The sequence below is a fragment of the Coenobita brevimanus genome, chromosome 31, assembly GCF_032717465.1.
Source record: "Coenobita brevimanus isolate Jiangsu-jjx chromosome 31, ASM3271746v2, whole genome shotgun sequence".
NCBI classification, from domain to species: Eukaryota; Metazoa; Arthropoda; class Malacostraca; order Decapoda; family Coenobitidae; genus Coenobita; species Coenobita brevimanus.
The window spans coordinates 15,913,121-15,927,981 of record NC_136984.1 but is presented as its reverse complement, the minus strand read 5'-3'; the positions used below and the strand labels follow the sequence as shown (position 1 = coordinate 15,927,981).

At 41.1% G+C, this 14,861-nt stretch overlaps 1 protein-coding gene across 1 annotated transcript in view; it reads right to left on the bottom strand.

Annotated features, from left to right (window-relative positions):
* Positions 1–5,256, bottom strand: part of LOC145395511 (uncharacterized) — a 38,332-nt gene extending 33,076 nt beyond the window's left edge. Inside the window, exon 1 of the mRNA XM_080269121.1 lies at positions 5,145–5,256. Within this exon, the coding sequence (XP_080125247.1) occupies positions 5,145–5,256 (112 nt within the window). The remainder of the gene's footprint in view (positions 1–5,144) is intronic.
* Positions 5,257–14,861: the final 9,605 nt, after the last annotated feature.

Genomic DNA, 14,861 nt, shown 5'->3' with positions numbered 1-14,861 from the left:
AGTAAGGATATGCTATGATCCATCACTAGCCCTGGGAGTGATTGGCCAAACAATGTCAACTGCTACTCTCTCAAACTGCTCAGGAATTATAGGCATTGGTTTCAGTGGTGCACGACAGACACATCCCCAGTCAGTGGTATGTTGACACACATCACAGGAATGCACAAGCCTATTTATTTCCTGTCCCATTCCTGGCCAGAAAAAGTCAGCATGGATGCAGTCAGAAGTTTTCTTTTGGCCCATGTGACCTCCCATCACTGAACAATGACCCAATTCGAACACTGCTTGATAATACTTTGTGGGAACTACAAACTGCAATCGAATCTCACCCTGGGGTGTTTGTGACTCTCAGTACTGCCGTCCTCACTTATGAAGGCACCTGGCTTGACCTCCCCATGAATACTTAATCACATTACCCTCCAGCTACCTACACACTGTGGCCTGTGTCAGGTCAGACTGTTGTTCTTGGATATCTTGACTACAAATCAGATCTTGCGGTGTTGCAATGGTCAACAGGGTGACACAGTTTGGAGTTTTTGCCATGGCTAATGTTACTGCAAAAGCCAAAGTCAGAGTAGCAACGTCTATGGCACAACAATTTTTGACGCCTGTATGTTGCCTATAATAAGGTCAAAGGTTCTTGCATGACAACCGCAACTGTCAAGCCAGTGTAAAAAGGAGATGCTACCCTTGGATACGTGCCTCAGGGATCAATCTCACTGATCCATCAATAAATCTAACCTGGATCTGCCTACCTGTGTACTCCTCGGGCCGAACTAAGCTCTGCCTGATGGAACAACGTGAGGAACCATTGTCTCTCAGAACATTTACCGAAACACCTTCCACAAACCCTGGTTGAACAATCAAGGCACTGTTGCTGGTGGAAGGGTCTGAGGAGGTAGCAGCCAGTCACTGATGAGACTGCAGAATGAACGATTCAGCAACCGTGGCACTCTAAGACCTAGATGCCTGAGAGGTTGTGCTCACCACATAAGGAGTTGCAGCACTGACCACCTGTGGAGAAGGGCTCACCATCTGAGGGGGACTAGTGAACTGTGGAGAAGGACCTGTGCTGGTGGGGACAGCATCACTGTATAGCTGTTGGGGTATTAATGCAGCATTTGCCTCCTGCCTACAAAACACTAAAGCTGATTTTCCTGGCTGTTGGTTACATGGTTTGTCATTGTTCTGCTGCTGCTTGGATACTGCTGCTGGTTGGGGTACTGCTTGTACCTCTTCCATTTGGGTTTCTGCATATTCTGCCTTTGGTCCTTCTTCTGTGGTTTGTTTGGACCGTGGCCATTATTCTAAGAATGGCCTTGATGTTGGGATTCACTTTGAGATGGCTTCCCGGATTGGCAGTATCTTTCCTGTTCCAGGACTGTTGCTTTGGTCCTTCTTCTGTGGTTTGTTTGGACCGTGGCCATTATTCTAAGAATGGCCTTGATGTTCGGATTCATTTTGAGATGGCTTCCCGGATTGGCAGTATCTTTCCTGTTCCAGGACTGTTGCTTATGAGTTTCATACCCGTACACAGTGAAGAATGCTTCAGCCTTTTCCACCATTTGGCTGACATCCTTTACTTGATACATCTTTAGCTGAGCCATAAGGTCAGCAGGCCATGACTTTTCTAGCTGCATATGCAGCATAGGTCAGTTATCCTCCCTTTCGTGTGAGGAGTCTTGTCTTTACTCATCTAAGTAAGCAGTGAGATGGTCGAGGAAATAAATGGACAGCAGTGTCCTTTTCTTGGATATGTGCCCTCATGAACTGACTCCTGGCATCATCAACCATGAGACCATACACTTTGATGAGTGCAGGCTTCATCCTCTCATACGTGAGACTGTCTCCACGAATTCTGTGGAGAGTATCGAGGTCAGAGCCCTCAAACAAGCTAAGAAATTGGAGCCACATAGCTGCCTCGTCCAGCTGGTACAACTGCACCAGGTCCTCGAAACGAGCTATGAATGGCTCTACTCGCTCGCTTTCCTTGTATGAAGGAAGCTTGAGGCATGGGGTTGCCAGAACATGTGCTGGGAGAGCACTCATAGAGTTCAGATCAGCTGCACCAGATGTGCCCAAAGCCAAGGAGTCTCACTTGAGCTTCAACACCTCAAGCTCGTGTTTCTCACGTCCCTCGCACTCAGCACACCTGTGTTCACGTTCTCTCTCACCTTTCTCGGGCTGTTCTTGCTCGTGTTTACGTTGAATTTTATGCTTTTCACAGGCATCATTCTCATGTTGCTATTCATAAGTGTAACGCGAGAGCACATAGTCTATAATTTCTTGGGGATTGGTACGCCCCATATCCTTGGCTTCCTGTAGGTATAAACTAGTAGACATGATGCTAGCTCAAACTGAGTGAACTAAAGACTGAAGTACTGACTGCTGTTTCGCAGTCGAATGCTAATAATCGTATATAAAGAATATAGGCACAGGCTGTTGGTAACCAGCTTTATCTAGTTAAACTGGTAAGGAAAGAGGATTGAAAAATTGCAACTGGCTGGGAGAACTGTTACATAAAATTAATAAATCAGAACCAATAACCACCAGTAAGACAGTGCCCATAAACTTTAATGATAACTAATAACTAGCTATGAATGAGTTATTGTTTCATTATTAACTTTAATGTTAAGAGTTAATATCCCGGAATGAGGTTGGCAGATGTCAAGAGGGAAGTGGAAATAAGAATAAATAGCAAATAAATAATCGGTTGTCACAAAGGAATCGACTTACGAAATCACATAATAAGTTTTTACATTATCCAGGCTTACTTCGCCGATTCTCTAAAGACGAGAATTTCAGAAACTTTCCCAACAGTGCACAGCGGAGACTAATCACTCATGAATGCTGAATTGTTGGTACTGTTGGCCCCTGAGACAGTGTCCTTTCCCCTCACAATTGATAATTAATACTAACAATAATTAACAGACTCTTGTTGGTGCTAACTCCTGGCTGGCACAACGGATTTAATAAAGAATATGAAAGAACTGGCTTAACAACCAGTTGTAATTGATTTAAGAAGTTGTGCAAACTAGGAGTGGCAAACTAAAGTTTGCACAATGTGATGAAATCAAACAACATTATTACACTTAATCGAGCTCAAAAAGAAGAACTGTAAATTTATTGATTACAGTAAATAAATTTACATTATAAGAGAACTTAAATAAATTTTAAAAATCACAGAAAAGTGCATACACTCACTCACGCACCCAACAACTCAATTACCTTAAGCCTAGAAAACAGGGTATGAAAATACTGGTCAGTGGAGAGAAATGGAGTCACTCCTGTGAAACAGGCTGGGCAGCTGCTTGCTCGAGGCACTGTAATTCACACTGCTGACGTCCACTGCTGGCGATTGCCAACTCGGTGGGGAGATGCGGGCATTGTAGAACTGCTAGAGACTGTAGCTGCTGAGACAGGACCCTACTTCTCCACACTGCTAACGCCCTCTTCCTCCAGTGACAGTTCAACACTGATTAATATTCCCACACCAAGTACAAGGTAAGAAATGGGCATGGCTTAACTTAATGGCTAGAGAGGCAAGGCGTGGGAACGATAATTACACAAAAAAACATCGCTAAGTGAAGCACTAACGTCGTGCAGAAGTCACTTATGTACATGCTGTCTGTACTCCATCACTGTTTCCTCACTAACTGGCTTCAGCTGGTCGTCTACATGCTGTTTGCACTCAGTCACATTATTACTTACCTTATACATTTGCTGCTGTGGTGCAGCGTATACCTCATCCTTCAACTGTTCCTGTTTTTTCTTCATTTCCCCCATGAAAGCATTTAGCTGTCCTTGCATCCTCAGTTGTAATTCCCTTTGTTGCTTCTGTAATGCCTTTTGAAGTTGTTCATATAGTTCTTTTTGTTCTTCACTTTGTGCCTCTAGTTGTTAACTCTGTGCTTGCAGTTTTTCTTTAATTCATTCCTGAGCTCTGTCTATTCTTCACTTTGGGCCTGTATTTGTTCTTGGAGTTCTTTTTGTCCTTCATTCTGTGCCTGTAATTGTGATTTGATTTCATTCCTGAGTTTTTTCTGTTCTTCATTTTGGGCCTGTAATAGCTTCACAATTGTTGCCAAGGCCATTTCCTCCTCCTGCCCAGCTCAAGACCTTGTCTGCAAACCTGCTTCCATGTTGAAAGCTAGACTTACTGCAGCCCTAAATAATCCACACTCCCAACATCAGTGTTATGTCCCCACCCCACAGTGCCACAGGCTCCAACAGCAGTAGCTCAGTATAGGAAGGACGTTGCCCAGTGAGTTATTCTTCCTATGGTCAGCCTTTAGGTGTACAGTACACAAGATCAGCTGAGGCATCGTAAGTAACTACTGGCTTCTAAAGTTCACTGTCTTTATTTTCCAAATAATTACTCTTAATGCTTTCCAACTTCACTATTCTCACAAGCCCTGGAGCTATACAATCTTTACTAACTGCAATTACACTTAATGCTTGACAACACTTCACTGTTTTCACAAGTACCAGTGATATACAAATTTCAATGACTCTTCATTATTTGCCAACAACACTTCACTGTTTTCACAAGTACCAAAAATATACAAATTACACTGACACTGCACCGACACTCAAACTGAGCTGAAAACCGACTGAACTTGCTCTAGTCTCTTCCCCATCCTTATATAAACTTCCTATATTCTGAAGTTTTCTACAGTCTACGTGAACAACAGTTGCCAACCCGGAGATATCCAAAACATGGCAGAGTTTCTTACATTACACAACACTAAATTATTTAGCATACAAACTTAAAATAAAATACACAGTTTAACAAGGAATCACATAAATAAAGCATAATAAAGAGAGCAAAAAAAATAATGCACAACTTATGACACAACTATGCAGACAAACAGCAGGCAAACTTGCAACTCTGATTTGTACCCGAGCTATGGTACGGGAAACGTCGAGAAACATCTCACCTACCTAACTGGCAAATCTTGCTTCTTAACACTATAAAAGGATATTAACCAACAATAACCAAAAATGAATTGCAAAATAAGAGGTGTTAAGGAGCTTTGTTACCTGACAAGAATATGAGCACGTATCACATCAACACCGGCTGCATTTACGCTGCTTAATCTCATCACAGCATTAAAACCAACAAACGGACAAATCCTACTCACCTAACTCCCAGTCATACAGGTCCCTGAGATTAAACTTAAATGGACTATCAACACGACAGCCCGAGATTCCTGTCTCGCCCGTTTGTTCAGAGGCTGCCATCATCATCATCATCACTACCATCATCATCATCATCATCATCATCACTGGAGTCAGCAGTGCCTTCATGATGGACAATTAAACAGCAACTTCTCAATCTGTAGTAGAGTAAGGTTAAATTAGGTTAGTTAGGTTAGGTTAAGTCAGTGTGGTTGGGTTAGGTGAGGTTAGTGTGGTTAGGTCAGGTTATGTTTGTTTCGGTTAAGTTACGTTACGTTAGGTTGGTCAGGTTATGTTATGTTAGGTTTGTTTAGGTCAGGTTAGTTATGTCAGATTAGGGTGGCTAGGTTCGATTAGTCAGGTTAGGTTTGTTTTGGGGTGTTTAATGTGCTCAAAGCACGAAGAGTACTTTTGCCTCAGTCAGAGATATGCGCCAAGTCAGCCATCAACTCTGATGAAATAAATGCTGATGTGGGCGCTGCGGGAAGGGGATGGAAAGGTTAAAGGTGGAGTGATAAGCGGATGAATGAACAGAGTTAGATGTACAGCTTAGAAGGTTGGTGATAGGACAAAGCCGTGGGAAACACCACCATTGTTGGCCCTAGGAGAACAGTGGCCGTCTTCAACAGCAGCTATAGAACGACCAGAAAGGAAACTAGAGATAAAGGCACGGATAGAAGGATTGAAACCACAAGAGGGCAGGTTGCAAATTAAATATTTATACCTGATTCAGTTGAAAGTCTTGCAGACGTCAACTGCAATGTCAAAGCTTTCGCCAAAGTTCCGAAAGGAGGATGACCACGAGTCTGAGCGGTAGGTGAGATGATTGCTAGTGTAACGACACTGGCAAAACCCATACTGACGATCAGGAAGGTTGTGATACGAAAGGTGCTTTAATTTTTGTTTGTTTGTTTAGAATAGATTAAAAAACATTAGATATACAAAATATTAAAGCATTTGACAGACAGTTAGAAGGGTGGAAATGGTCATCCTTCTTTGGGACTGACCTCATGAGAGCAAACTTCCAGCAAAAAGGAAAGGTACAAGTTGACGGACAAAGACAAACGAGTCTGTACCTAAGCAGACTGTAAGCACAGAAGCACATTTCTTTAGGACAAAAGGAGGGACCCAGTCAGGTCAATTTACCTTGTTAGTACTGAGGCCAGTTATGGCATAATGTTCATCAATTGAAGAAATTTAAATGTCAGCCATGAGGATGTCAAAGGGAGGAAGTGATCGTGGAATAACACCCGAATCGTCTAACGTGGAATTTATGAGAAAGTCTGAACTAAGTGATCATCATTATCAGTAGAAGAAACAGCTACAGACTCATCAGAGCAGGATCTAGGAGGGAAGGGTGATGAAGTAAAGTTGTTAGAATGGTTTTTGGCAGGGTGCCAGAAGCAGCAGGAAGAAAATGAGTTGGAGAGATTGGAGCATTTATTATAACTACTGTATATATATGTTTTTTTTTCAGAGAGCAAAGGACACACAAAGCATGACTCTGGGCAGAAACATAAAAAAGATGAGTTTCATGGGTAGGATGATTCTGATACCTTTTGTAGGGCCTTCTCTTGTTGGAAACTGCATTATAACAATTGTGATTAAAGCAAGGTAATTTTGCATTAGTCACTGGATAATAGAAAGGACTGTATGCTTCCATGCCCAGGAGAAAAACCTCCATAATGGACAAGACGAACTCGGATGGCTCTTGGCCGTGAAAGCAATGATCATTGCAGGGAAAATCAAAGAAGCACTGCCTGAGGGCCTCTCAATCAACAGCTCCAAAACCACAAATTCTTGGAAGGGTCAAGATGCCTTATTTGAATGGTAAGATAGATTAAAGTGATACGGTTGTGATTGGAGGAGCCAACGAAGAGAAGAGATTAACAGACCCAAAAGAAGGATTCATTGTAAGAAAAAAACAAGTATGTTGGAACTCTCTCCAAGGCAGTCAGAGACACAGGTAGGGTGCTTTACAATCTACTCTAGGTCATTAAAGATAAAAAAAAAAAAATAGGCTTGTTCACTAGGTGGATCAGTGAAAGAAGAGGAGAGCCAAACATAGTGGGGAACATTGAAATCACCTAGAATGGAGATTTTAGAGTTGAGAAAAATTGATACAATGTGTTCCAACTTAGAAGTAAGGTAGTCAAAGAATTTTTCTTAGGAGACTTAGGGGCTAAGTAAACAGCACTTAATATTTAGGCAGAGAATGATAGTAAGTCAAAGCCGGAGAGTAGAAAATTCAGAAGATTAAAATTTTGGAACACGAGAGCAAGATATATTGTTGTTGTGTACAGATACACAACAACCACATTTGGCTTTTGAGTTACTATATAGAAATTGGACAATGCAGAGAAGGGTTTGCTATCAGTTGCCTTAGACAGCTGAGTATTAATGAGAAAGAGAAAGGTTTAGAGGGAGAGAGGTGATGTTCAATAGAGAGAAAAGTAGAGGAAAGGCCGCGAATGTTGTAGAAATTATTAAGAAGGGAGTCAGACAGTGGTTCGAAATCTCTCTCTTGACTGTCACTGGGTGAGAGGCGGATAGTGGGGGCTTTTATGGCCCATCCCCCATCTGGGGACTCCGAGGCTGGGTGTTGATATGCCACTTCGTTTTTAATTTAGAAAAGGAAGTGTAGTGTGTAATGTGCATGCAGTTTGTTGTTGACAGTTGGAGCATATAGTATAGAAGAGTATGCTTACCTACTGTCTTTGTAACTGAAACGCTTAAAAAGTTTAGCCAATGGCGATGGTCAGATGCCAGTCCCGTGGGCTGATGAAACGGGAGTTCCAGCTCTCCGTATCATCAGCTTTCCAGCCACCTTATTAATTAATGTACACAATATGGCAAGCCGTATAACAGCCGTACTTGGAGCCATTTGTGGGACGATCAAGTCCCACTAATGACCAAATATAATAAGTTAAATTGCAATACTTTCTTTTTAATTGTCTCCTTCAGTAAATAATTTACTGCATATACTGTTTGGTGCCATGGAGATATTGGCGATGTTTACCATGCTGACTGGAAGATTTTCTTGTGCTGGGTGCAGTCAGTATATATATATATATATATATATATATATAAAGAGAGAGAGAGAGAGAGATACTGTGTATATATATATATATATATATATATATATATATATATATAAAGAGAGAGAGAGAGAGAGATACTGTATATATATATATATATATATATATATATATATAGAGAGAGAGAGATACTGTATATATATATATATATATATATATATATATATATATATATATATATATATATATATATATAAATATTTATACCATCATCCAGATGTAGTGCTGCCTACTCATCCTTAGCATTTATCATTCATTTTCTGTGCCTGCCCTACTCTCTTCCTATTTCTCCCATCTTTCCTGTCACGTCTTATTGCTTTTCTTTTCTTTACAGGTGGCTTTACATTGAGTGACAAGCCAAATGGTTTCCTGTAACCCAAGAGACCAATTACAGCGGTGGATGGTAACCATATAACCAAACCATACCTGCTCCCTACGTGTCAACAAGTGGGTTGGTGGAGGGGTAGTGCCCCTCCCAGTAAAACAAATAACTCAAAGTCAAATGGCCACCCCTTGCTGGGTTATGGCGTCTGCAAAAATATATATATATATATATATATATATATATATACACACAAACACAGTCTGTCCTCACGTAATGGTTGTATTGCTTATGCTCCAACCTCGCGTTAGGCAAATATCGCGTTAGATGGACTCTTGAAAACCCCTGGTGCCTTCCTCACCCCTGCCCAAAGTCCATTTTCTCCGTTCTTGTGTGCAAAATGTTTCTATATTCCCCAATTTAAACCTCCTAAAAGCATTAATATTTTCATGAAAAATACATTTGGTCAATACAGGATTTATTTATTTATTGTTCTGTACCTTATGTGAGAAGACCAGACACACGTTACCGGAGATTAGGTAGAGGGGGAGAACATACACTAAAATCTATTAAAGTCAGTTTCATTAGCAACACTCCAAACGTCACTTTCTAGGTCCTCCATAGCTTCATCCTCCTGTCGCTGAATATCCTCTTGCTGTAGACCAGCAGCAGCTTATCTGGCGAAGTAACGAGTGATCAGTGACTGTTTAAGGCGATTTACTCGGTCAATGTGCATATGACTGTAGACGCTGACTGCGTCAACAATCTGCTTAATCACGTCGTTACCTCTTGTAAGGGAAGGGTCGCTGTCAAAGATGAACTCCTTGAGAGACTCAGCTCGACTCAGGATTTGACATAAAACTTCACTGTTGGGTCACCTGCTGGTCTGGCCTCCCTCTCTTCCTCTAGCTGTTTCCTCTCCTCTTCGTTCCTGTCTTGTTGCTCTACTTCCTGCATAACCCTCTCATCTGAAGTGTCACTGGTGCCCCTGGCAATCTCCATCACCTCCTCCACAATCACCTCACTACAGCCGGGCACAGAGCGTGCGACAGACACTGTTGCTGAGGCCGAATCAGCAGCTACCTGAACACTTTCACTTTTCATGATGCAGAGTTGTGGAGCTACATGGCACCAATTGTGGTTTATTGTGGCTGTGTTCACTTCTCTCCAGGCTGCCAGGAGGTTGTTCACAGCATGTCGAATGTTGTACAGCTTCCAAAACTAGCTCACATTCACAATCTCCTCGGAGATGACTTCATCCTGTGTGGTGGTGACAGCAGCAGTTGTGGTGGCGGCGTTCGTGGCGGTGGCAGCGGTGGTGGTGGTTGCCTCAGCATCACTCCCTTCCTTCTCTTCCTCCTCCTCCTGGAGCAGCTGCTGGAGTACTTCTTGGGTGTCTGTAGCAGTAATCAATTGCCTGAACACTCACCGTTGATTGAAAACTTCACATTGGCGATCACTTCCTGGTCCGAGGGCTTGAGAAGTGATGTGGTGTTAGGTGGCAGAAACTCCACCCTAACGATCTTGTGTGTGGTGATGAGGAAGTGTGGATGTGCAGGGGCACTGTCCATCAGCAGGATGACCTTAAAATGTAGGCTTTCTTGCCTACAATGGCGTCTTGCATCAGGTACGAAGCTGTTGTCTATCCAATTAGTGGTGATGTGACTTGTCATCCATGCCCACTTGACTGCCTTCATAAACCCCTGAGTCGTCCATGTTCCGTAAGTGGCAAAAGGCACGTAATCGTGAGGCTTGGTGGACGACTTGTGGCCTCATTTTGCAACTTCTTGTAGCATTGCAACAAACAAAACCATTACTCTGCTCTTGTCGGCCTTCTGTTCATTTGCTTGCGCTGCTGTCTAAGAGACATAGGTTGATGTTGGTATTTTCTTCCACTGAAGGCTGCTTTCGTCCATGTTAGAAACTTGTTTTGCTGTGTAATCCCCTCTGGTCAATGATATCCTTTGGACATCAGGGTACTTCTCCACTTGCATTTCATTAGCATTTGCCCATTCTCCAGTATGGTTTCTTTCCTGCCATCAAATCTATTCTTCTAGTAGCCACTCCATAATGATCATGGCCATTGAAGTGATGATGGATCTAGCATCTGCTTCACCAGAACCAAAATTCTTCATGCAAGCAAGGATGTCAGCCTTTTTGGTGTAGATCGTGCGGATACTGGACTCGTTCAGTTTGTAGAAGTGTGCAACTGCTGCCTTCAGCTCCCCGGTGTCTATCCGCCTGATAACCTCCATCTTCTCTTTGAGGCTAAGGTGAATCCTCCTTCTTTTTGGATGCACGCCACTAGGTCCAAGAGTTGCACTGGTGGCCATACTGAGCAGGGAAGAATGCAATGAGGAGCTACTGCGGCAGTGCGTCCTGCAACATGAGGCAAGCTGAGGAGGATGGTGTGGGTAAGAGTGGGATGAGAGGGGAACGCAGGAGGCAGGAGGGAGATAAGGGGGTCCTGATTGGTTGGGTGGCTGGGAGAATAAGAGAGGCTAAGCATGATTGGCGGGAAATGACGTCAAGTATTGTGAGGCTGTGCAATGCACACTGCGTCACAGCTAGCCTGGTTCACATTACCACGTTACACTAACAGTGCCCATGTTAGAATGTTTAATTCCGTTTCTAAAATCATGCCATGATAGGGCAATATCACGTTTCAGCAAACCACGTTAATGTTTATACATACATACATACATATATATATATATATATATATATATATATATATATATATATATATATATATATATAAATATATATATATATATATATATATATATATATATATATATATATATGAGTGTGTGTGTGTGTGTGTGTGTGTGTTTACTGATTATATAAAGACATTCCTCATCATTGTTATAGAAAAAGATGTAATTCACCTCAATGGTTTGACCACAATTGTTCTAGAGTAACAGAACATAAAACAGTAGCCTATAACACATATACAAGGACCAAAATTAAAGAAGCCTTTAACTATTATAGAAATATCAGAAACCATGCCAAAACTATTATCAATCTTTTTAAATCAAACTTCCTCCATATACAAGCTAACGAACCACTAAACAACCCAAATGATAACGAAATATTCTGGTCTACCCTTAATTCATTCAAATCTAACTTCACTACCATCTCTTTCATTCTACCGTTACAGTCCCCCAATGGAAATCTAGCAAGTGACCCACGTGGAAAAGCCAACAATGTAGTTTATATATATATATATATATATATATATATATATATATATATATATATATATATATATATATATATATATATATTTTGTTTCATAGCCTATGATTTCGTCATCCTTTGTATAATTCTAATGTACAGTATGCTGCATGTTTGATCACGAGAGTGTTCTACCTCACTCCCCCCTTCTCCCCTTATATTAGAGTAAGTCGTTCTTTCTGTTGTTCAGAGCAGGAGTGTCAACTCTTTGTCCCCTATGGCTTCATTTGCGCGTCCTTCTTACAAGTTGTATCAAGCTCTGCCGGCCCCTATATAATGAGCTCAGTCTCTGCATTAATTGCCACTTAGATCTACTCCTCATTTTGTTCACATCTCTGTCCTCCCCTGTACAGTTGTTATTATTTTTGTGAGTGCTCAGGAAGTCTCCAACCATCTAGCAGCTGTGTAATTTGAGTATAACTGTTATTACATTTTTCCTTGTACTGTATAGCATAAGGTGTTAATTCGTGGGCCTGGTGAGGTTTTTGTGATTAATGTAAAGTTTTACTGTCAGCCAGTAGTAATAATATTTGTATCTGTAATAATATATCTTGCATTAACTGAGCATTATCCGATTTTCTCATTTTATCAGAGCTGACTTAGATAAATTTACTCTTGCTATTTTCGTGTTAATAGAGGCTATTGCAGTTAACCATATATTTAACCTGTTTTTTGCCATTACATTATCCTTATGAGTCCTGAATGTTTAGTTGTTAGTTTGAGCATTAAACTTTAACTTCTAATTTTACCTAACTCTTTTGTTTTGAACATGGAAATTTGCGGGACAGTAGTGATTTTTAGTATTCTCACTTAAAGTGTTCATTATCTCTCTCTGTTTCGTAATATAAATTTGGCGACCTCGCCAGGATATTCAGGATATTATCATAAGGGTATTGCTTGATATTTTGTGACTGTGATTTATTCATGATTAGTACTCTTGATGAAGCCAAAGATTTTTTGTCAAATGTGCAAACAGTGTGTGATGTAGAAAACAGAACAAAGAATGAACTTAAGCTTGTTGCTCAACAATTGGGAATTGCAATTCGCTCTCATCATTCTAAAGATCAAATTGTTGACATGATTAATGAAAGCTTGTTCAATGTAACTCCTTCAGATGAGCAAACGCAGATTGAATTACATAAGTTACAGCTAGCCCTGCTGGAGGCTCGTGTTAAGGAGGCTGAGGCACAAGTTGAACTTGCTAGGATTCAGGCAGACCATGAGTATCGCATGAAACAAGGTGGAACTGGATCATCTAGCTCTGATGATTTTGATGTTGCAAAAAATGTTAAACTTGTCCCTCCTTTTAATGAATCTGATTTAACAAAGTATTTTCAGTTGTTTGAGAGGGTAGCTACAGGTTTTAATTGGCCCAAAAAGTATTGGCCAGTACTCCTACAGAGTGTTCTCACCGGTAAAGCTCAAGTAACTTATGCATCTTTGCCTCAGGATCAATCTGATAATTATGATGTAGTTAAAAGCTTGATTCATAAGGCCTATGAGCTTGTTCCTGAAGCCTATAGAGTAAAATTTAGGACAACTTATAAGCAAGATAAGCAATCCCATGTTGAGTATTCAAAAATCAAAGATCTGTTAGAGCAGTGGTTAAATTCTAAGAATGTAAATTCTGATTTTGATATATTTAAGCAGATGATTTTGCTGGAGGACTTCAAAAGGTGTATTAATAAAGATGTAAGCCTATATCTTGATGAGAAAAGAATAGATAATTTGTCTGATGCTGCAGTTTTAGCTGATGAATATGTTCTCACTCACAAGAGATATTCTAAAGAAAAAAGGAAAGCTGAGAGTAAGTACGTTGCCTCTACTCAGAGTACAGGTAACAGGAAAGAGAATAAAGATGATGTTTCTCAGGAAGTAAATACCAGCTCCACCTCTAGATTTCAGAAAAGTAAATGTGCTTATTGTAGTAAGCCTGGTCATACTACGGAGAAATGTTTCAGGAGACAGCGTGATGTGAAGAAAAAGGAGTCTTTAAATATTCAGTCAATTGGTCTAGTGTCCACCCTTGAGAGTTCCAAGAATTCTTTAACCGAGTTAACTGAACCTGCTTTGAGGGGTAAATTAAATTCTCATGATGAAGCTCCTCTTTTGAGCAGTAACGTGGGTGACACTCTCAAGAGTTCATGTGCTAATTTCCTGTCTAATGGTTTTGTCAGTCCTCTGGACAGTAATGACAGGAAATCAGTTCAAATATATCGTGATACAGGTGCTTACCAATCCCTTATGATGACCAGGGTTCTAGGCTCTAATGTTAATTCCTCTGATGAAACTGTAATCTTACAAGGTGTAGGGAATAATTACTTCTCTGTCCCTCTGTGCAGAGTGAATTTAGAGTCTGGTTTTGTTAATGGTTCCGTTATGGTTGGGTTGGTTGAGACACTCCCATTGTCAGGTGTAACTTTCTTACTTGGAAATGATATAGGTGGAAGTCAAGTGTGTCCAGCTCCTTAGTTGTCTAGTGAGCCAGTGGCTGTGACCCGGGATTGTGATATCCCTGATGTGTTCTCTGCATGTGCTGTCACTAGGGCTAAGTCTAAAGTTACTGGTGACTTAGAGGATAATGATGATGATGATGTTATCCTAGCTGACACTTTTCTTGCTAATCTGGACCACTCACCAGATGAGGCAGTACCCCGTAGTGTTGATAATTTGTCTCGTCAAGAGTTGGTTGAGTTGCAGGTTGCTGACCCTGAGTTGAAAGGTCTTGCTAACTCTGCTTGCAGTGAGGAAGAGTCAACTGGTGCTTCTACTTGTTATTATATAAAGTCAGGAGTACTTATGAGGAAGTGGAGACCCCCAACAGCATCAGCCGACTGTGAATGGGAGGTTCTGCATCAAGTTGTCACCCCTCGTGTTTGTAGGCAGGATATCATTAGAGTGGCTCATGATTCCAGTTTGGCAGGACACCTTGGAGAGAGGAAGACTGTGGCACGCATTTTGAAACACTTCTACTGGCCAGGTATCTTCAGAGATGTTTCCTGGTATTGTAAGTCTTGTCA